Raw genomic sequence first — 21,650 nt, forward strand, 5'->3', positions numbered from 1 at the left:
TGGAAGATGGACATACCGGCAGTATTAAAGCTTAGGGTACAGTTCTGTGTGGCCCATTCCACATCCTTGAGGGAGGAGGCAGAGGTAACCTGTTTACAGCTTGGAACAGCCCCTGTAAAGTACAAGATAAACTCACTAAATGGAAATACAAATACCATTAGTTCCTATTCTGACAGGAAAAATAAGCTTTTTGCCCTTATAATCTTAATATTTTCAACTGATGCACCATGAGTGATTAAGTTTAAGCTGATTTGTTTGCTGTTTGTGACCTTCATCAAGGTCACACCAGGACAGATAGATGACCTATAAAAATGATCTACTTACAATAGAGGACCTCGTAGTCACCAGAGTTGCTGACCAAGTTCTGGGCATCTGCTGACCAGTCAATGTGTGTAATAAAACTACTGTGTCCCTGAAACACAACATAATAATTATATTATTTATACTAATTCAAAGTCTGGTATATCAACACAGCCACTCAATTTAGTGAGTGTTGGGAGTAAAACCATGTTCGAAAGCTACTTTTAAAAATAAAATATACTTTCTCTACAAACCTCAATGAATTATAAAAAAACAAACCAAAAAACTAAAAAAAGGAATCTTAGATTACAGAAATCGATATTTTTAATACATACCGAACACCTGCCGATCCTATTGTAGCGTTGTCCATCATCAAGAACCTCGTATACATACACGTAGTTGTCGCGGGAGCCAAGTGCTAAGTAAGTTCCATCTGTTTATAAATACAGGATCAAGGTACATAATATGACAGATCTTTTAATCTAATATAATACACTATTATAACTTTTGCCTTGAACTGCCCTCAAATAACGATAGTTAAAAATTTGTAGATCGTAGTCATACTAGATATACATGTAATAGACATATACATATCTTGTGGAAATATAAACAGAATTCTACCAAAATTCCTGTATACTGGTGCAAAATTTAATTATCAACTATTAACTTATCAAACAATTTTTTTTCCCTTTCTATTTTTCAGATCTGGGACAAATTAGTCTTTCCCACTTGTGAGCATGGTACACACCATAAGCTGGCAAACTGACTGCTACCAAGGTCAAGGGGACACAACCCAAGACAAATTTTAACTAGAATCTCGGGAGGCGTTTGTTTCTATGACTGAGGAGGAAACACTGGTTACCTGGTGAGAACAACACACATTCTATCTGTTCGTTTCCGTCAGTGTGACTGGTGACGATCTCGTGAGTGGTAAGGTCTAGGACGTACCAGCGCCCAGTCTCCGTACCAATGGCTGCCAGGTTACCATTGGGGTTGATAGAGCAAGAGTGAGCGGGATCCTATTGGTGAAAATAAACTGGTGTTGATTCAATTCAACTCAACTTCATGTGTAGAGCAATAATGCATTCCAATATGGTTATAATTATCATCAAGAGTGGAGTAAGATGAAAACTTATCACAATTCAGGTACAACTTTGAACTTTTATTGATATCTTCCAAGGATGCATCGTAGTTAAAAAACACCAGAAAACTATCTGTCCATATTTTTTTTTAATTACCAGAAGACTATCTGTCCATAAATTATAATAATAAATCATATTAAGTCTTTGTTCTTTAGTTACAGAGTTACCATATCTAATAAGCTTTTGTGTTTAAATACATACTGCCACTTCCTTGGTCCATACAACAGATCTGGCCAGGCTGTCCCACAGGCGGACCTGTTTGTCTGAACCACAGGTGAGGAACTGTTTCTGGTTAGGGTGGGCGGCGAGGCCCCACAGCTCATCCATGTGGCCCTGTAATGAAACAGAAACACTATCAGTACTGTCCATGGATATAATTCTGTTAGGATATGATAGAGAAACAATATCACTGCAGTTCAATCAATTTGGCCATGTAAAGGTATACATACATAATTTAAATATGGAAAATCAACAGCAAAAGTTCACCTCTGTGTCCCTGTTAATACATATCATATACTGAAGCATAATCACAATGGCCTTTATAAGATGGTTCCCTGTTACCGTGGTGACCTACCTGTACAACAGGATCAAGTTTCAGGTCAATAGTTCCTTGTAGGATACAGTTCCTGGTAGTTCCTACCAACACCATACCACCTTTACCTTGGCTTAGCATCCGGACACCACCAAATGCTTCCGGAACCTGGAAACAAAATGTGGAATTTTCTTAAAATCTTATCATAACTGAAATGCTTCCGCACCCTGGAAACAAAATGTGGAATTTTCTCAAAACCTGGTTAAAAAGTTAATCATTTTTTCAGTAGGAAGCAAATGATATCAATACTAGGGGCGAGAATCTGATGTTGATTTGGGAGAAATGTTGGTAGTCAATGACTCTTAATGCTCTATGTACTAAAGATTCTCTTACCCTCATGACTACACCTTACCTCGTTTTCGACTCCTGTGGGTTTGTAGTTGTTGTCCCACTGAATAATTTTGCGGTCCTTTCCACCTCCAGACACCAAGCATCCATTTTTCATGACACACAGCGAGAAAACACCACCCTCGTGACTTCCTGTCAGCGCCTGAGTGATCCTGTTGGTTCCTGTGGGGCATCAAGGTTGACGAGGATTTATGTGTAAAGGTTTTCAAATTTACTTTTGTTTATATCAATGTATATTTCCATTTGTCTGTGCTGTTACTATACAGCCTTACCAAACAAAATCATAAGTTATCCTAATTCCTATTGGTGTATAGTGATGTGATGAAGAACAATGTTCGTGACATCGTCACTAAATGACAAAGTGTATTTTTGGCATCATGGAATTTGTGCTACCAGATTGAAAAACTCAAATGATCAATATCAACTCACAACAATTTATGTAGTGCTGTTGATTAAGTTGATTAAGATGTTGAAACTAAATTGATGATTTTGTGTTAATTTTAACAAACTACTTTTTTTTCTTGGAATAGTCGCCTATAGTCGTGATATCACAAAAACTGGTCCAATTGATGGATGTACAGTACAGGTATTAAACTGTCTCCTATAGAAATTCATTGTCTTGTAATTCTCACAAGATTGTACACAAATTAATTGTAATGATCTACCTTTATTTAATTTGTCTACAATCCTGTGAGGATTACAAGACAATACCTTTCCAAAGAAAGCAGTTTGATGCTTAAATAATACATGTTAACAGTAGATTGCTGCGTGTCTGAACTACTCTGAGGACATGTGATTTGTTCAGTTGTGTAGATGTTCTGATATACATGCATGTACATTATGTATATGCGAGTTCATCATCATAGGTAAACTCAATATGTAGAGGACCTAGCAGGAACTGGGATAATTGAAATGAAGTGTTCAACTATGAAATTGTGTCAAATGTTCAATTATCTGATGAAAATAATGAAATCAGCAGCAAAAACATTTCTTCGTACAGATAATCATCCTTACAAATTTTCGACATCTTGACTCACCTTTGCCCCAAATAAAGATGTTTCCATTGGAGTCGCCTGAGATCACTTCACCACTATCGGCAAATGCCAGACACAACACATACTTCGGTTTTTCATGTTTCTGTCACAAACAAAACACAAACTTTATAGAGATCATACACGGCTTCAATAGGCGTTAACTTAGACAAAAGAGAATGATCTATTGTTTATGCATTAGTGTAACAGTTACCAATTGTGACCTTACACCGTCAGTGTTTTTCCTGTCTTTAGATTCAGGTTCGAATTTAGGAACCTTTCCAGTTGAATTCATCAAAATTCTTAAGATTTTATATTTTTAATGAGATCCTCATGAAATCCAGCAACCCATGTTTCCCATTTCCCTCCTAATTTTACACTTTTCCTGTATAAAAAAATGCTATTTCCACCAGGTAGTATTTTCCCCAAAATTCACACACACTGGCGGTACTGTGCTTACATCAAAGATGCCCTGTTTCCTGGCCAATGTGCCACCCTCCAATGTCCAGAAGTTGATTTGTCCCTTTCCACAGGAGATGATGGAGTTCTTCTCTGAGGGATGGAATTCAACTGCAAGGACAGGCTCAGTGGAACTCTGAAACACGAGATAAAAGAAGGATATAGCGACATGGCAGATAATGGTTTAACAATCACTATGGTAACAGACAATGGTTAAGTGGTGTAATGATTCACTGATGCATTGATGTATTGGATCATAGTATGGTGCATTGATGCATCGTCTATCCTTGATTTGTATTGTGATACTTCAAAATTTGTAGTTATCTCCCTTGACCAATGCTAGCTTACGTTTTGTAGTAAACAACATAGCTGACAAGGCCGTTCTAGCGGCTTATTAAGCTGCCTGTTGGAGTTCTTTCAAATCAAAATTATCCAAGTTCAAGAACGCTTTGTCGGAAACGGACAAAACATATGTTTTTTATAACAAATGTAGACAAAGAATCAAATATTCCAGAAATACCACAAACACAAATATGACTACTGTACGATGGAATACCAGATATCTGATAGGTCATCAGCTTCTTATATATCGTAATACGTATCATATCGTGACCCATATCGCGATACGAATCCTATCGCTACCCACCTTGCGATACACAGCTCTAGTGACAGGACCCACCAATGTCATGAAGGAAGTTACAATTTATAACTAAATCTCTCCTGTATAAGCCAGCATTAATGATTAATCTTACTTTTCCTTTGAAGCTGCCATTGAATGTAGCTTACAAACCTAGAGATCAAAACCTCACTTTTATTATAATCAAGATGAATATTTAAATTCTGAATGTTCCTGATTCTTTCCACAGGACTTCTATATGACATGAGACATTGTGACAAAATGCCCTCTCCCCTGTCATTCAACCCTCTCCCCTTTTACTCAACCCTCTCCCCTGTCATTCAATCCTCTCCCGTCATTCAACCCTCCCCCTGTCATTCAACCCTCTCCCGTCATTTAACCCTCTCTCCTATCATTTAATCCTCTCAAATGTCATTCAACCCTCTCTCCTTCAACCCTCTCTCCTGTCATTCAACCCTCTCCCCTGTCATTCAACCCTCTCCCCTTTTACTCAACCCTCTCCCCTGTCATTCAATCCTCTCCCGTCATTCAACCCTCCCCCTGTCATTCAACTCTCTCCTCTGTCATTCAACCTTCTCCCCTGTTATTCAACCCTCTCCCCGGTCATTCAACCCTTTCTCCTGTCATTCAACCATCTCTCCTGTCATTCAACCCTCTCCCCTGTCATTCAATCCTCTCCCCTCTCATTCAACCCTCTCCCCTGTCATTCAACCCTCTCCCCTCTCATTCAACCCTCTCCCCTGTCATTCAATCCTCTCCCCTGTCATTCAACCCTCTCCCCTGTCATTCAATCCTCTCCCCTGTCATTCAACCCTCTCCCCTGTCATTCAATCCTCTCCCCTGTCATTCAACCCTCTCCCCTCTCATTCAACCCTCTCCCCTGTCATTCAATCCTCTCCCCTGTCATTCAATCCTCTCCCCTGTCATTCAACCCTCTCCCCTCTCATTCAACCCTCTCCCCTGTCATTCAATCCTCTCCCCTGTCATTCAATCCTCTCCCCTGTCATTCAATCCTCTCCCCTATCATTCAATCCTCTCCCCTGTCATTCAATCCTTTCTCCTGTCATTCAACCCTCTCTCCTATCATTCAATCCTCTCTCCCGTCATTCAATCCTCTCTCCCGTCATTCAATCCTCTCCCCTGTCATTCAACCCTCTCTCCTATCATTCAATCCTCTCTCCCGTCATTCAACCCTCTCTCCTGTCATTCAATCCTCTCCCCTGTCATTCAATCCTCTCCCCTCTCATTCAAACCTCTCTCCTATCATTCAATCCTATCCCCTTTCATTCAACCCTCTCTCCCGTCATTCAACCCTCTCTCTTATCATTCAACCCTCTCCCCTGTCATTCAACCCCCTCTCCTTTCATTCAACCTTTTCTTCTGTCATTCAACCCTCTCCCCTCTCATTCAATCCTCTCTCCTATCATTCAATCCTCTCCCCTCTCATTCAATCCTCTCTCCTATCATTCAATCCTCTCCTCTGTCATTCAACCCTCTCTCCTGTCATTCAACCCTCTCTCCTATCATTCAACCCCCTTTCCTATCATTCAATCCTCTCCCCTGTCATTCAACCCTCTCCCCTGTCATTCAACCCTCTCTCCTGCCATTCAACCCTCTCCCGTCATTCAACCCTCTCTCCTGTCATTCATCCCTTCCCCTGTCCTTCAACCTAAGTTGATTTGTTCAAAACATGTAACAAAACCTATATATATTTCTACTGCCATCATTGGTCTGAAAACTTGCTACTGACCTTTGTTTCTGTGATCCGACGAGGCGAATCACGGCTAATGTCCCACACAGATATCACATGCTCATTGGCATCGTCCACGGCAACAAGGTGATGGCCACCATCCTGAAGAACGAAATATAAGACCTTATTGAAGACAGCTCCAACCCTTGGTTATTCAAACTGTTTGACAGAATATGTCCTCCAATGTATGATCAGGTCAAAATTGTGAAACGTTAAGTGAAAATCAAGGGATTTGTCATTTTTATACCTTCCTGCATCAACTGTTATGTCATCCGCCAGAGCTCCTTGTGTTTTCAGTGCAAAACTGTCCCTTACTTTCAAGCAATCAAACTGAACAGATGTATCTAATCAATGTATTTACCAATGTATTGTCAAATTATTTAGTTAGCAGTCATAACAATCCTAAGAGGACTTGTGCGTACACCAAAGTACGAATGTGACTTAATCTCATTCTAATGATGGGATACAACAGGATCTATTAGCTCTGTGGAAATTATTGACAAAATGTATGATTGTTGAGACTTACCAGTTTGGAAAAGGAGACGCAGCAGACGGCACGGTCGAACTCACCGACCCCGACCACGTGGATGGTGTTGAGGCTGACGGAGTCCCAGACACGGACGTGGGGCTGAAACAGACGATGACAAAATGACCACATCCCAACCAATAATTTTTTTCCCCAATCATTGAAAACCTGTTTCACAACACAATAGAATTCACTACATTGCCTGAGTAGTGCTACACATGCAGTTTCCACAAGACTTAAGGTACATGTTCTTGTGTTTTAGATTCAAAATCTAGGATTAATGTAATATTCTTACACTTCACGACTTCTTTATATATATAAACTTGCTATATATGTAATATATTGCATTGTATAGAGCAAGTATTAGTTATAAACATTTTGTACATGTATATTGTATCATGTATAGTGTTAAAAGTATTAGTAATGTATATTGCAGTTTGAGGTGGTGCAGCAGTAAGGCACTCACCTTTCACCTAGACAAATGTGGTTCAATTCCTCAATTTGATCAGGTATCTATATACCCTTCTTTTCTTCTACAGTAAGACCCCAGAGCATTTTCCAGCAGGGCCAATATCAAATGTAAACTTTATTTGATTTACAGCCATTGTGAAACAACTTACTAATCACATTTGTTGGCCATTATGGACGCATAAGAGGGGTCTTACTGTGGGAGGAAACCAGAGTACCTTGGAAAAACCCTTGTGTTCGGGCAGGTGATGTCATCATGTTTCATGTCCAATCGGGAATCATACCTCGGCTGTCTATGTGAAAGGCAAGTATCTTACTACTTTGCCACCTGAGTACGCATTGATGTACATTGTATTGGTGTAATCTAACTTAAATTACAACGAAATAAAGGTCTAGTGGTGTATTGAGTATATACACAGCCTGTTGTAACATTGGGGCAGCCCCCATTCTGTGTAAGAGTTGCTATTCAATCTAACCTAATCAAACTTGGCCTGTATAAAGAGGTATCCACTCAAACTTGGCCAATATACAAGGCTATCCACTCAAACTTGACCTATATAAAGAACTATCCACTCAAACTTGACCTATATAAAGAGGTATCCACTCAAACTTGGCCAATATAAAGAACTATCCACTTAAACTTGGACTGTATAAAGAGGTGTCCACTCAAACTTGGCCTATATAAAGAGGTATCCACTCAAACTTGGCCTATATAAAGAGGTATCCACTCAAACTTGGCCAATATAAAGAGCTATCCACTCAAACTTAGCCTGTATAAAGAGGTATCCACTCAAACTTGGCCTATATAAAGAGCTATCCACTCAAACTTAGCCTGTATAAAGAGGTGTCCACTCAAACTTGGCCAATATAAAGAGCTATCCACTCAAACTTAGCCTGTATAAAGAGGTGTCCACTCAAACTTGGCCTATATAAAGAGGTATCCACTCAAACTTGGCCAATATAAAGAACTATCCACTCAAACTTGGCCAATATAAAGAGGTATCCACTCAAACTTGGCCTATATAAAGAGGTATCCACTCAAACTTGGCCTATATAAAGAGGTATCCACTCAAACTTGGCCTATATAAAGAGTTATCCACTCAAACTTGGCCAATATAAAGAGGTATCCACTCAAACTTGGCCTATATAAAGAGTTATCCACTCAAACTTGGCCAATATAAAGAGGTATCCACTCAAACTTGGACTATATAAAGAGGTATCCACTCAAACTTGGCCAATATAAAGAGGTATCCACTCAAACTTGGCCTATATAAAGAGGTATCCACTCAAACTTGGCCTATATAAAGAGGTATCCACTCAAACTTGGCCTATATAAAGAGTTATCCACTCAAACTTGGCCAATATAAAGAGGTATCCACTCAAACTTGGCCTATATAAAGAGTTATCCACTCAAACTTGGCCAATATAAAGAGGTATCCACTCAAACTTGGCCTATATAAAGAGTTATCCACTCAAACTTGGCCAATATAAAGAGGTATCCACTCAAACTTGGCCTATATAAAGAGTTATCCACTCAAACTTGGCCAATATAAAGAGGTATCCACTCAAACTTGGACTATATAAAGAGGTATCCACTCAAACTTTGACTGTATAAAGAGGTATCCACTCAAACTTGACCTATATAAAGAGGTATCCACTCAAACTTGGACTGTATAAAGAGGTGTCCACTCAAACTTGGCCTATATAAAGAGGTATCCACTCAAACTTGGACTGTATAAAGAGGTATCCACTCAAACTTGGCCTATATAAAGAGCTATCCACACAAACTTGGACTATATAAAGAGGTATCCACTCAAACTTGGACTGTATAAAGAGGTATCCACTCAAACTTGGACTGTATAAAGAGGTATCCACTCAAACTTGGACTGTATAAAGAGGTATCCACTCAAACTTGGACTGTATCAAGAGGTATCCACTCAAACTTGGACTGTATCAAGAGGTATCCACTCAAACTTGGACTGTATAAAGAAGTATCCACTCAAACTTGGACTGTATAAAGAGGTATCCACTCAAACTTGGACTGCATAAAGAGCTATCCACTCAAACTTGGACTATATAAAGAGGTATCCACTCAAACTTGGCCTATATAAAGAGGTATCCACTCAAACTTGGCTTATATAAAGAGCTATCCACACAAACTTGGACTGTATAAAGAGGTGTCCACTCAAACTTGGCCTATATAAAGAGGTATCCACTCAAACTTGGACTGTATAAAGAGGTATCCACTCAAACTTGGCCTATATAAAGAGCTATCCACACAAACTTGGACTATATAAAGAGGTATCCACTCAAACTTGGCCAATATAAAGAGGTATCCACTCAAACTTGGCCTATATAAAGAGGTATCCACTCAAACTTGGCCTATGTAAAGAGGTATCCACTCAAACTTGGCCAATATAAAGAGGTATCCACTCAAACTTGGCCAATATAAAGAGCTATCCACTCAAACTTGGACTGTATAAAGAGGTATCCACTCAAACTTGGCCTATATAAAGAGGTATCCACTCAAACTTGGCCTATATAAAGAGGTATCCACTCAAACTTGGCCTATATAAAGAGCTATCCACACAAACTTGGACTGTATAAAGAGGTATCCACTCAAACTTGGCCTATAAAAAGAGGTATCCACTCAAACTTGGCCAATATAAAGAGCTATCCAATCAAACTTGGCCTATATAAAGAGGTATCCACTCAAACTTGGCCTATATAAAGAGCTATCCACACAAACTTGGACTGTATAAAGAGGTATCCACTCAAACTTGGCCTATATAAAGAGGTATCCACTCAAACTTGGCCTATATAAAGAGGTATCCACTCAAACTTGGCCTATAAAAAAAAGAGCTATCCACTCAAACTTGGCCAATATAAAGAGGTATCCACTCAAACTTGGCCTATATAAAGAGGTATCCACTCAAACTTGGCCTATATAAAGAGGTATCCACTCAAACTTGGACTATATAAAGAGGTATCCACTCAAACTTGGACTGCATAAAGAGGTATCCACTCAAACTTGGCCTATATAAAGAGGTATCCACTCAAACTTGGACTGCATAAAGAGCTATCCATACAAACTTGGACTATATAAAGAGGTATCCACTCAAACTTGGACTGTATAAAGAGCTATCCACTCAAACTTGGACTGTATAAAGAGGTTTCCACTCAAACTTGGCCTATATAAAGAGCTATCCACTCAAACTTGGACTGTATAAAGAGCTATCCACACAAACTTGGACTGCATAAAGAGCTATCCACTCAAACTTGGACTGTATAAAGAGCTATCCACTCAAACTTGGCCTATATAAAGAGCTATCCACTCAAACTTGGCCTATATAAAGAGGTATCCACTCAAACTTGGCCTATATAAAGAGCTATCCACTCAAACTTGGACTGCATAAAGAGCTATCCACTCAAACTTGGACTGCATAAAGAGCTATCCACACAAACTTGGACTGCATAAAGAGCTATCCACTCAAACTTGGCCTATATACAGAGGTATCCACTCAAACTTGGCCTATATAAAGAGGTATCCACTCAAACTTGGCCTATATAAAGAGGTATCCACTCAAACTTGGACTATATAAAGAGCTATCCACTCAAACTTGGCCTATATAAAGAGCTATCTACTCAAACTTGGCCTGTATAAAGAGCTATCTACTCAAACTTGGCCTATATAAAGAGGTATCCACTCAAACTTGGACTGTATAAAGAGGTATCCACTCCAACTTGGCCAATATAAAGAGCTATCCACTCAAACTTAGCCTGTATAGAGAGGTATCCACTCAAACTTGGCCTATATAAAGAACTATCCACTCAAACTTGGCCTATGTAAAGAGGTATCCACTCAAACTTGGCCTATATAAAGAGGTATCCACTCAAACTTGGACTATATAAAGAGCTATCCACTCACACTTGGCCTATATAAAGAGCTATCCACTCAAACTTGGCCTATATAAAGAGGTGTCCACTCAAACTTGGCCTATATAAAGAGGTATCCACTCAAACTTGGACTGTATAAAGAGTTATCCACTCAAACCTGGCCTATATAAAGAGCTATCCACTCAAATTCGGCCTATATAAAGAGGTATCCACTCAAACTTGGCTAATATAAAGAGCTATCCACTCAAACTTGGCCTATATAAAGAGGTATCCACTCAAACTTGGCCTATATAAAGAGGTATCCACTCAAACTTGGCCAACATAAAGAGCTATCTACTCAAACTTGGCCAATATAAAGAGGTATCCACTCAAACTTGGCCTATATAAAGAGGTATCCACTCAAACTTGGACTGTATAAAGAACTATCCACTCAAACTTGGCCTATATAAAGAGCTATCCACTCAAACTTAGCCTGTATAAAGAGCTATCTACTCAAATTCGGCCTGCATAAAGAGGTATCTACTCAAACTTAGCCTGTATAAAGAGCTATCTACTCAAATTCGGCCTGCATACAGAGCTATCCACTCAAACTTGGCCAATATACAGAGCTATTCAAAGTAAAATGTATTTTATTTTTGGACATAACAAAAAGTTTTCTTAATAATTTACCATGGTTGTACTTGGTAAATTGTATTTAGCAATTTTACAGGAATGAATCCAAAAGTTGAAATGTTACCCCTAAATGTCAGATGTACATGTATTATCACAAAATTAGTCTTTCATTTACATCTTTTTAGTGAAACCAAACCAGATGATCCCAATGATATAATCACGTTTAGTTATAAAAGAAACATTTACTTATCCATGAAGGTGTATTCAGTTAGTTACATTGTGATGGCTTTGTTTAGTAATATATAAAGTATAAATGTTGGAGAAAATGAATAACTATCATGCATAAATATAGACGATACAGAAAATAAATCGGAGTGTATCACTGTTATTTTATATGTAAATATATATGTATACAAAGAATGAAACTCAAAATTTCCCAGAAATGTGTGGAATAAAAACAGAAAATTCACATCATCCCTATACTGGTGACTGCAGAGCATCAAAAGCTGTTTGTGCTCCTAACACATGAACACAGGAGCTTTAATTCATATACATTGATGTAATCGTACAAATCTACTCACAAAAGTAACAACACCTGAGTTCAAAAGTGATCCCCCGCCTCACACACACATAAAACAGTCATGCATGGTCTTCTACAAATTGATCACAATATGTGCATTTTAAAAGCCAATTAGGGTCCTTGTTACATACACAATATTTGGAAATGTATATAAATTTCTATGAAAATATCAGGAAGTCTCTCCATCTATAAAGTACTTCCATTTCAATACATCATATAGCTCGCACCTGGATTCACTTACCCAATGTTCACGATCCTCAACAGGTATTTCTGTCTTTTTACCGAACTTCTTCAAACATGCAGGAAAATAGTACAAAAGTAAAGCAAAATAAAACACCATCAAGTGAAAAAGTCAATAATATGGAAACTGAATCATTCAGATTTCTCAAATTTAATATCAAATGGCAAAATATAAAGTGACCATGCTCTGTAAGCTTAACAAGGAAATCCAGGTGAAGCCAGACCCCAGAAAAAGGTGTAAAACGTGCAATAATGATACAAACCAATTGACTTACTAGTATATATCTATATATATCTATTTTACCATTTCATAGTACATGTACTATAAGCTTATACAACATGCAAGTGAAGTGGGTATGTCTTTTAGAAATATAAAGTCTAAAATCACCAAAATCTTAATACCACAGGTACATTGTTATGCAAGTTAAATTAGATATGCTTCATATGCAAATACTACTGTATGTTGATATTTTGGTCTGCTGGGTTGACGCCCTCCATGTATGTATAACATACTATATTGTTGAATGTTAAAGATGATAATCCTTATTATATTCATCATTAAGAATGTCTATCATTTTTCATATAAGACAATAGGTTGCCAGTATATAATAGTGATCATTTTAAATGTTGCGCCCTTCACATTGAAAAGAAGCTTTGTAAAAAAAAAAAATTAAAAAATTCTACACCAATAAAATTTACTAAAACCTCGAAATATGACAACATCAAATAGGATGACAAAACCTTGCAGTTTTCAAACTATTAAGCACCATATAAAAAGCCTACACAATATTTTAACCAAAAAAAAGGGGGGATGTTTACAGTGATCAGAGTTACCTACCTTGCCTTCAACACGACTGTGGCCTGCAACCTGTCCAGAGGCTACTTTGATCTTGTCGGGGTGAATTGCCAAGCTACCAACAAATATTTTACACCATACATTTTCATCTCCAAGAAAAAACGAATTGGCTTAATTGTTCTGGTTTCATTTCATATTAGAATATTTCTGCAATTCGACCAACAAATATTTGTACAATAATGATATGCTTGCATGATCCTGCCATTGGAATAAACAGAACACAGTGCTTAAATTGCTAGATGAAAAGACCTTAAAAACTCACTTGTAACTGATTAAATCTTCATCACATATAAATGTCAGCTAAAAATATTTACAATGGCCAGGTCACCTGACCATGACACAACCTTGCCTTTTGAATTGGTATTTATATTTTCTCTGCCTTTCTGCATAGGCTTCTAAGAAATCTTATAAAGATACACATTCAGATGCATACATTTTGGCTAAATTGTGATTTCAATGCATATGAACATGTACAAAGAAAATATTATTGGCCACAGTGGCCAGGGAGCTTGGTCTTTGCGAATCGTCCTGGTCCACAGAAAATTCTCTGAGACAGTGGCTGACTCGACCTCTGGCACATAAGTAATAAGTCATACTATTCTCCTACCATTTGACATCATCTGTGTGGCCGACGTAGTGTCTTTGAGTGTTCTCCTCGATGTTGTGAAGGACAACAACAGCTGCCGAGAAATATACCATCTCCCCTGTCGGCAGGTAATACAGATTGGACCGACAGTCTCGCCCACGGTAACCATAGCTACAAACGTCAAGGAATCACCAACAAAAATAATACATAGTTCCACCAGTGGATATTTTGTGTATGCAACTATAATATAATGTAAATGAGTTTGATTTTCCAAATTCATTGAGCTAAAATCGTTTTTTTTTCTATTTACTACAGGCTTTTGATTTTCAGATGAATGTCAGCCGTTCTTGATCTTTCACTTTCATCATGAAAAGCATGCATGCAATAAAGCACCACCACCAGAAACAACATATGAAGTTTGAGGCTGAACAGTCCAAAATCCTATTGTGCAAAACATAAATTTCAACTCCATACAGAAGTAATAGTGACATTGACTTTGAGCATCAGATTGGAGAGCAGTCACACACAAAAAAAAATCATCATTTTTCTACTGTATGTCAAAGATTTGATAAAATTAATCTCAAACTCATTTAAAAAACATCACAAGAATCTGACTGCATAACTGAACTCAAGGATACACCCATTCCAGACGGAGTTTTTCATCAGGAACTTCCCCCATCTTGGAGATGTCATATTCGGAGATAGAACTTGGACTGTACAGGTTTACTGGGCGTCCACGCAGGTAAATCTTCAAGTATCCTTCCTCTGTAACAGTGGAAAGCAATAGATGTACTCCTCTATTCTAAAATTGAGCTTTCAACCATATTCAAGGTCAGTTACTCTCTCTGCTACCACTCCATACTTTGATTTATTTTACTTTGCATTTTAATTAAATTTTGTCATTTAATTTATTTTGCATCGTTACCCAATTTAGGATGCAATTACTAGTCACCCTTGATTTGAGGGGATTATCTTTATTATATTTCTGACCTGTCAGCCTGATGTGAAATATTGGTTTAATAACGCTGATAAATGAATTTGAAGTTCCTTGCAAAAATGTAAGATTTTCAAAGAAGTGATCTCAATTCAAAGGTTGAAAGACCTAGCTAGGCTACAATAATAGTCTTTAAAGCAAAGACAAATTTGATAAAAATGGTAAAACCAAAAATATGAAAATGAAAATTTAAGATACAAAAGAACATACAAAAGTTTGAGCATTACTGACTCTAAGCCTTAACACCTAGGATAAATTAAGTAAGGTTTTTTTATGTTTTTGTTTTGTTTTGTGTTCATATTTGTAAATAAATGCAGGTTGTCAGTATTTTTATCTATAAACAATAAATATGGCAGGGACAGAACAGCATAAACCTGTAACATGCCAAGCATTAGATTGCATATCAACAATAGAGCCTTTTTGATAACAAAACTGAGCAAGGGGCATAACTCTGTAAGCATCTGATAATCTTTGTTATAAAGAATTAATGAAGAGCTACCTTTCTTCTAAAAGTATACAATGTTCTGAAGTACCCTTTGAACTTGGTAGAGGCATATTTGTATCCAAATCTCATAAAAGCAGGAGAGCTATAACCAGATGTAAAGACAGACATAGCACAGCCTGATCAACGAGGGGGCAACCATATAAGGAGACAAAGTTTGTTATACATGTACAACTAATATGTACATAGGTATATACCATCACCAAAACACTTACCACTTACTGAGCATGACATGGGTTAAAATAAAGGGTTACACATATATATACTGATACAAACACTTAGATCTAACTATTTTCAACATGTTAACCATGAAAATATTTTGATCATTTTTATAATTTTTTGAGAACTTTAGGAAGGCATTCTACTGAAAAGGGAATTAATGCTTGGCTGAAAGCTATGAATACCTTTCAGGGGTTATATATGTTGATTGGTGTGAGAAGATATCATATAGGCTATGCTTTCAAAAGATTTCAGATAAAGTGTAGTTTTACACAAATGATTTTTAAATATTTGTACCTCTTATTTTGCTTTAGATTTGAAAATCATTTCCATACAATATTGATTTAGATTTAGATTTAACGTATTACCTGGTTTTTAAAGATTTGTGTTAGATTTTACATATCACCTGGATTTTAAAGATTTGTGTTAGATTTTACGTATCTTCTGGATTTTAAATATTTTTTTTAGATTTTACATATCACCTGGGTTTTAAAGATTTGTGTTAGATTTTACATATCACCTGGGTTTTAAAGATTTGAGTCAAGTTTTACATATCACCATCACCTGGGTTTTAAAGCGACTATTCAGGGATATATACTTTAATAGTCTAGATGCATTATTTGGTCTTCCAAAAGTTATATCCCAGCAATGTGATGGTCAAGTTCTGCTTGTATTGTCAAATTTTGACTACTTTAATTCAGGAAAAGCCTTGACTTAATATAACACATATCTATTTTTATTAATCAAGTGGTGGTTCGAAAACAAAGCAGTGAAAAACGTCAACAGAAACATGCAGTTTTTCAGTCACGTAGGTCAAAGCAGTAACACGATACGTAAATACTTATGCTGCTTTTTCAACTATGACATATTTTCCCCCGAATTGTCGCTTTAGAGATTTGTATTAAATTTTACATATCACCTGGGTTTTAAAGATTTGTGCTATTGATTTTAGATATTTCTATGGTATTGTGACTAGTATGGTTGGGGCATTAATCTAAGTAGGGGAGTAGATAATGAAATGAACGATTGTCAATTGAGGTTTTTTAATTTATGATCATGTGACTTACCGCTGTTCCATACTGGTTCTTTGGCACTGAAACATAAACCACAAGCAAGATAAACAACTAAACTATTTATTTCCAACTCAGTAATAATTTAATAGGATTACATCGACTGAAGCATTCTCGGACATTACAACAGTGTTACTTTACAAACCACTGTGTATGTTACACATGCATTGAATTTCACAAACATCGTCACGTAACACAGACAAGTGATGGCATGCCGCCATATCAGATACCTCAAGTGAAGAGAATATTAATTTACTCTATCTACCAATATGTCAATATCACTAAAACAAGTGATTCCCATGGTAGTTCAATCTCTCATTCCATATCATCTAAATGTGAAGGCAAGCCACATACATACATATATATTCAATCTAACTATGTCTACATGGAAAAATGATTGGCTTCATCTGACATTATCAAATTTTTCTCTTGGAAACATCTGCCACGAAAACAAAGATTTCGGTATTTATTCAAAGTGCACAAAAACAATAAAACCACCGCAAGTTGGAGTTAAAAAACTTATTAAAAAATGTCCACAAAACCCGTATTAGGATACTCCACATCTGTCAAACAGGGCAATCAGTCTTACCGAGTTTGGAAAGAAGACAACCTCCAAAAACTGACAATGAAAGAGAAATTCCCAAAAAATTATATGAAAAAAGGGAAAAAATGTGAAACAGCTAGGATTAATATACATGTATCTAATTTATTAAAAATTAAAACTATACACAAAATACCATTTCCCAAGCTAACATAACCAAGGAAATATGAAGGAGACACCATTTTCAAAATTATTGTACATTATATATACTTTTTAAAAAGAAAATAAAAATAACAAAAGAAAGCACTCCTTAACCCTTCGAAAGCAAGTCTCAAAAAATTGTCCGGAAACTGGAAACCTTAGGTTATTCCTGATCAGTTGTAATTCTAAGTGTGTAGGCAATAGGTGCCTTTGATCCAAACAGTATGTCTGATACATCACTCTTAAACTACCAGTATGATCGTCTACTACTACAGTTTTCTAGGCTACATGTAGTTTGTAATGGTATAAAGATGAAAAGGGGTACCGACAGTAACTATTGAGTAACTGCTCATAAAATTAGCGAAGTACATGTAATCAACTACTGTACATACCCTATAGTATGCTTAAAGGATATTGGATGGAGACTACATCTAATAAAGTTTCTAAATATTCATTGCGTAAAGGGCAATAACTCATTTAATTTAATTATCTGATCAATATGTCTTGCTAATAGAAATGCCAGTATCAACGGAATCAAATGAAAAAAAAGTAATAATATGGAAAAAATGTTTAATGATCATCACCATACAGGAGTATCCTTGTCCTACTGAGGAGGAGATAGAAAATAATAATGTTTATAGTTATATACTATCCTGATGCCAACTATGGATCTCTTTTCAACAAGTTTATATACTGACTCTTCTGATGTTGATTTTAGAAGTTTTAGAGATGGACAGGTAAGTTCAGTAGATGTCTAAATACTATATCTATTTTCTCAAGCTATTAAGATGTAAAAACATATTTACATTATGAGACAAAATGTTATCAAAATTTGAGCACATATACGCTAACATATCAAACATTGGATAAATATTTTCTAAGCATTCATGCATCTGGTCAATTCCCTAGCATCTATTAAGGTTGAACTGAACACATGATACATAAATGGGTTTAGAAAATATGAAATGCAAATGATATTACAGTCATAGAAATCAGCTTTCTGAGGTGTTTTCTAAATATATATTAAAGGGAGGTAACCTTGGATAAATGACAATCTGCTAAAAGAGGAATATATAATGGGAAAAACATATAATATCAAGCGAAAACTCTATATCGATTATGTATGTCTAATTTTGGCAGAGATATATATTTGGGTCAAGGTCAGCGTTTCTCTCGAGTTGAGTGGGACTGCATGTTCTGTCTATAGTGCACTAATGCAATGTATTGAGAATTACGAAAGTATCAATCTATGGATGAGAGCTTGAATGGCTGGATAGATAGGAATGCACAGGTCATGGCACATTTAATTCAAAAACTTTTAAAAACCTAAATTTTAACAGAAAAAGCAAAAGGGTAAAACAGTAACAGTGATAAATTGCAGTGATAAATTGCTTATTTTAGTTTGTATGATAAAATATCGAAAATCAAACAGGGAATAATCAATATTTGCACAGGGGAGAAAATGCATTGATGGACTTAACATTGAAGCTAGCCAGCCATTGAAGGTCTGCCACCACCTAAAATGGGTGGCATGCTATCAGATTAGGAGCTAGACTCCAACAGCACACAAACAGCAAGAAGGCAACGATCTTGGTTAGCAATAAGCCGGAAGATTAGCAGTATCAACTGTGCTCCAGAGAAGAGACAAGGTCACATTATTTTACCCTCGGTGGTTTGACCGCAACAGCAAGCTGCTCTGGGAAACGCTACGTCTAAAACAGTAAAACAGGGCATATACATCTAACACTGCAAACCAAGAAAATCACGTAAAACGTAAATGTCATATACGAGTTTATAGAAAATATAATCAAGTAACATGTTTCTTTTCATTTCAGCGGACAGCTCACAAATAATAATCTGAAATTGAAAATTACCAAATCAGTCCAAAAATCAAACCAGCATAACTCACCAGAATCGCTGCACTGCTATTATTGTGTTAATTAACTGTAATTAGGAGAACAATTTTGTTTAAGTACCTTTTGGCTAATATTATTACCAAGGAAAACAAAAGATAAAAGGAGACGATAAGCATTGAAACATATTCCAATATAATTAGAGGCGTATACGTCATGTAGGTAATTAGATATTTGATCTGTCAATAACCACAAAATCTGTAGTATATATGCTTTATATAGACCAGTTGAATTGATTTTGACATTCAAAACAATGTAAAAACACATAATTCCAGTGCTAGTCCATAAAATATGGACTCTGTAATCTGTGGGAGCTTGGAACACTACAGGTAGGTTCCAGTGGGCATCACTGCATAATTAATATGGTCTGTCATAAAGTTGTGTTAGTAGGTATATAATCTTTGTTTTACAGATTATCATATATATATACCCTACCTGGAAATGTTTGGTGAAAGTGTTATCGACAACAGATTTACCTAGAAAACAAGGATATGTGAGTGGCGAGATTACTGCCTCTGATTTGTGGACAGCGATATCTCAACCCAAGTATAAGAGTTGACTTCTACAGTGCATGCTAAATGTTGGCCAGCCAAACTCTTACACAAAGTTTGAAATAATCCTGTCCACAAAACAGACGGATCCATGTTTAATTATTTTTTTCTCACATACTGGAACTATCAGATAAACAAATTTCAAATTCTAATTTGTCCTCCAAAAAGCAAAACCTTCAAAGGTTGAGACAGAGAGATTCACCATTCACAATAATTGTATGATGTCAGATAATTATAGAATACTGTCACATCATCAATTTCTGATTATGTTGTCATAGCAGCTGTCGTTTCCATACCCTGTGTAAGATACAAACTAATGGTACCTCTTTTCTAGTAAAAAAAGCATTACCCTGGGAAAGTATGTAAGAAATGTAACTCCCATATTTTACTTAAGAATGGGTGTTATAAGTAAAGTTGTACTGTATCTGGTGAACAAGGAGATATGTATACAATTAATTAGTAATATCAGATATTGGTATTGTAAAATGTAAATGTTTGTGTTTAGAGCTGAATAGGGTGTGAGACAAAGAACAGCCTTAGACAATACATTATTAACTGGTCAAAAGGAAGTGTTTTGCTTGTAGAATTACCAGGCCCAAGATTCATTAATGTTCTTATAGTAAATTCCTTAATAGAAAATAGAAAAATTTAATTAAGGAACATTGATGAAACAAGGGCCAGATACAGATCAAAAGTGAAAAGAGAATTGAAGAAATACATACATATGTATATATATGCTGCTGTGTTTACCTAGTTACAGAAAAAGTTTGTATGTAAGGGGAGAGAGTGGAAGGGGATTTGAATGGACGAGTAATGTAATTCTGTTACCAAGATCTGAGATATATAAATTGCTATGGGGGACGGAAGTGTTACATATAACTGCTTTGAAGAAAGATGTGGCTACTATGGGCAACAGTTGGCACAAAGAAACATCATTAATAATTAAATGCCTCACTCTATCGGACTGCTCCTGGTGTCTACCTAGACATGCAATACAGCAATATCTCCCCCAGCACATACCAGACACATGATAGCATATAAAAGTCCTGATAAAATGCCTTCTGCAAAAATAATTCATTTCTAAATCAATAACAGAAATAAATGAAAATTACTTCTAATGTTATTTTTGCTAGATGTAACCAACAATTATCTCTTGAGTCACCTTCAAAGCTTATGTATATCCTTTGATTTCTATATCAATACAAATGCTCCCAAAAATTCTTTTTGATAGAAAGTCATCTAGTATTGCATAGTATCAAACCATTCCGGTTTGTCAGGCATAAGGTCCAGAACGTTTGAAATGTTACACAGTACCAAAATCAGCCCAAATGGCAGTCAGGTTAGACTCCCAAGTATTGTTACAACCAAACAATCACAGCTGGTAAGAAGATTGCCCACACTATAACAAGGTACCAAGCAAGCCCCTGGTTGGTCAAAAGATCTCTCTCATTGTTACAAGGTACCAAATAAGCCCCAAGTTGGTTGAAAGGTCTCTCTCATTGTAACAAGGTACTAAACAAGCTCAAAGTTAGTCAAAAGGACTCTCTCATTGCTACAAGTTACCAAACAAGCCCCGCATTGGTCAAAAGATCTCTCTCATTGTTACAAGGTACCAAATAAGCCCCAAGTTGGTTG

The 21,650-nt window shown here is 36.6% G+C and overlaps 1 protein-coding gene across 8 annotated transcripts in view; it reads right to left on the reverse strand.

Moving 5' to 3' along the window:
• Positions 1–21,650, reverse strand: part of LOC117323466 (echinoderm microtubule-associated protein-like 2) — a 49,722-nt gene that overhangs the window by 3,743 nt on the left and 24,329 nt on the right. For 5 of the 8 annotated variants that reach the window (XR_004531743.1, XM_033878705.1, XM_033878709.1 and 2 more), the window contains 18 exons: positions 19,216–19,263; positions 17,399–17,428; positions 16,807–16,832; positions 14,663–14,789; positions 14,046–14,195; positions 13,421–13,493; positions 12,584–12,631; positions 6,786–6,887; positions 6,260–6,361; positions 3,874–4,008; positions 3,420–3,519; positions 2,387–2,544; positions 2,017–2,142; positions 1,644–1,775; positions 1,163–1,319; positions 636–733; positions 325–412; positions 17–112 (listed from right to left, as the gene is read on the reverse strand). Coding sequence is in view for 7 of the 8 variants with exons in the window: in XM_033878705.1 (XP_033734596.1) it covers positions 17–112; positions 325–412; positions 636–733; positions 1,163–1,319; positions 1,644–1,775; positions 2,017–2,142; positions 2,387–2,544; positions 3,420–3,519; positions 3,874–4,008; positions 6,260–6,361; positions 6,786–6,887; positions 12,584–12,631; positions 13,421–13,493; positions 14,046–14,195; positions 14,663–14,789; positions 16,807–16,832; positions 17,399–17,428; positions 19,216–19,263 (1,796 nt within the window). In the remaining variant the exon portion in view is untranslated. The remainder of the gene's footprint in view (positions 1–16; positions 113–324; positions 413–635; positions 734–1,162; positions 1,320–1,643; positions 1,776–2,016; positions 2,143–2,386; positions 2,545–3,419; positions 3,520–3,873; positions 4,009–6,259; positions 6,362–6,785; positions 6,888–12,583; positions 12,632–13,420; positions 13,494–14,045; positions 14,196–14,662; positions 14,790–16,806; positions 16,833–17,398; positions 17,429–19,215; positions 19,264–21,650) is intronic. The other 3 variants (XM_033878707.1, XM_033878708.1, XM_033878711.1) reach the window with 3 other exon arrangements.

Source organism: Pecten maximus, chromosome 3, assembly GCF_902652985.1.
Source record: "Pecten maximus chromosome 3, xPecMax1.1, whole genome shotgun sequence".
In the NCBI taxonomy this organism is placed as follows: Eukaryota; Metazoa; Mollusca; class Bivalvia; order Pectinida; family Pectinidae; genus Pecten; species Pecten maximus.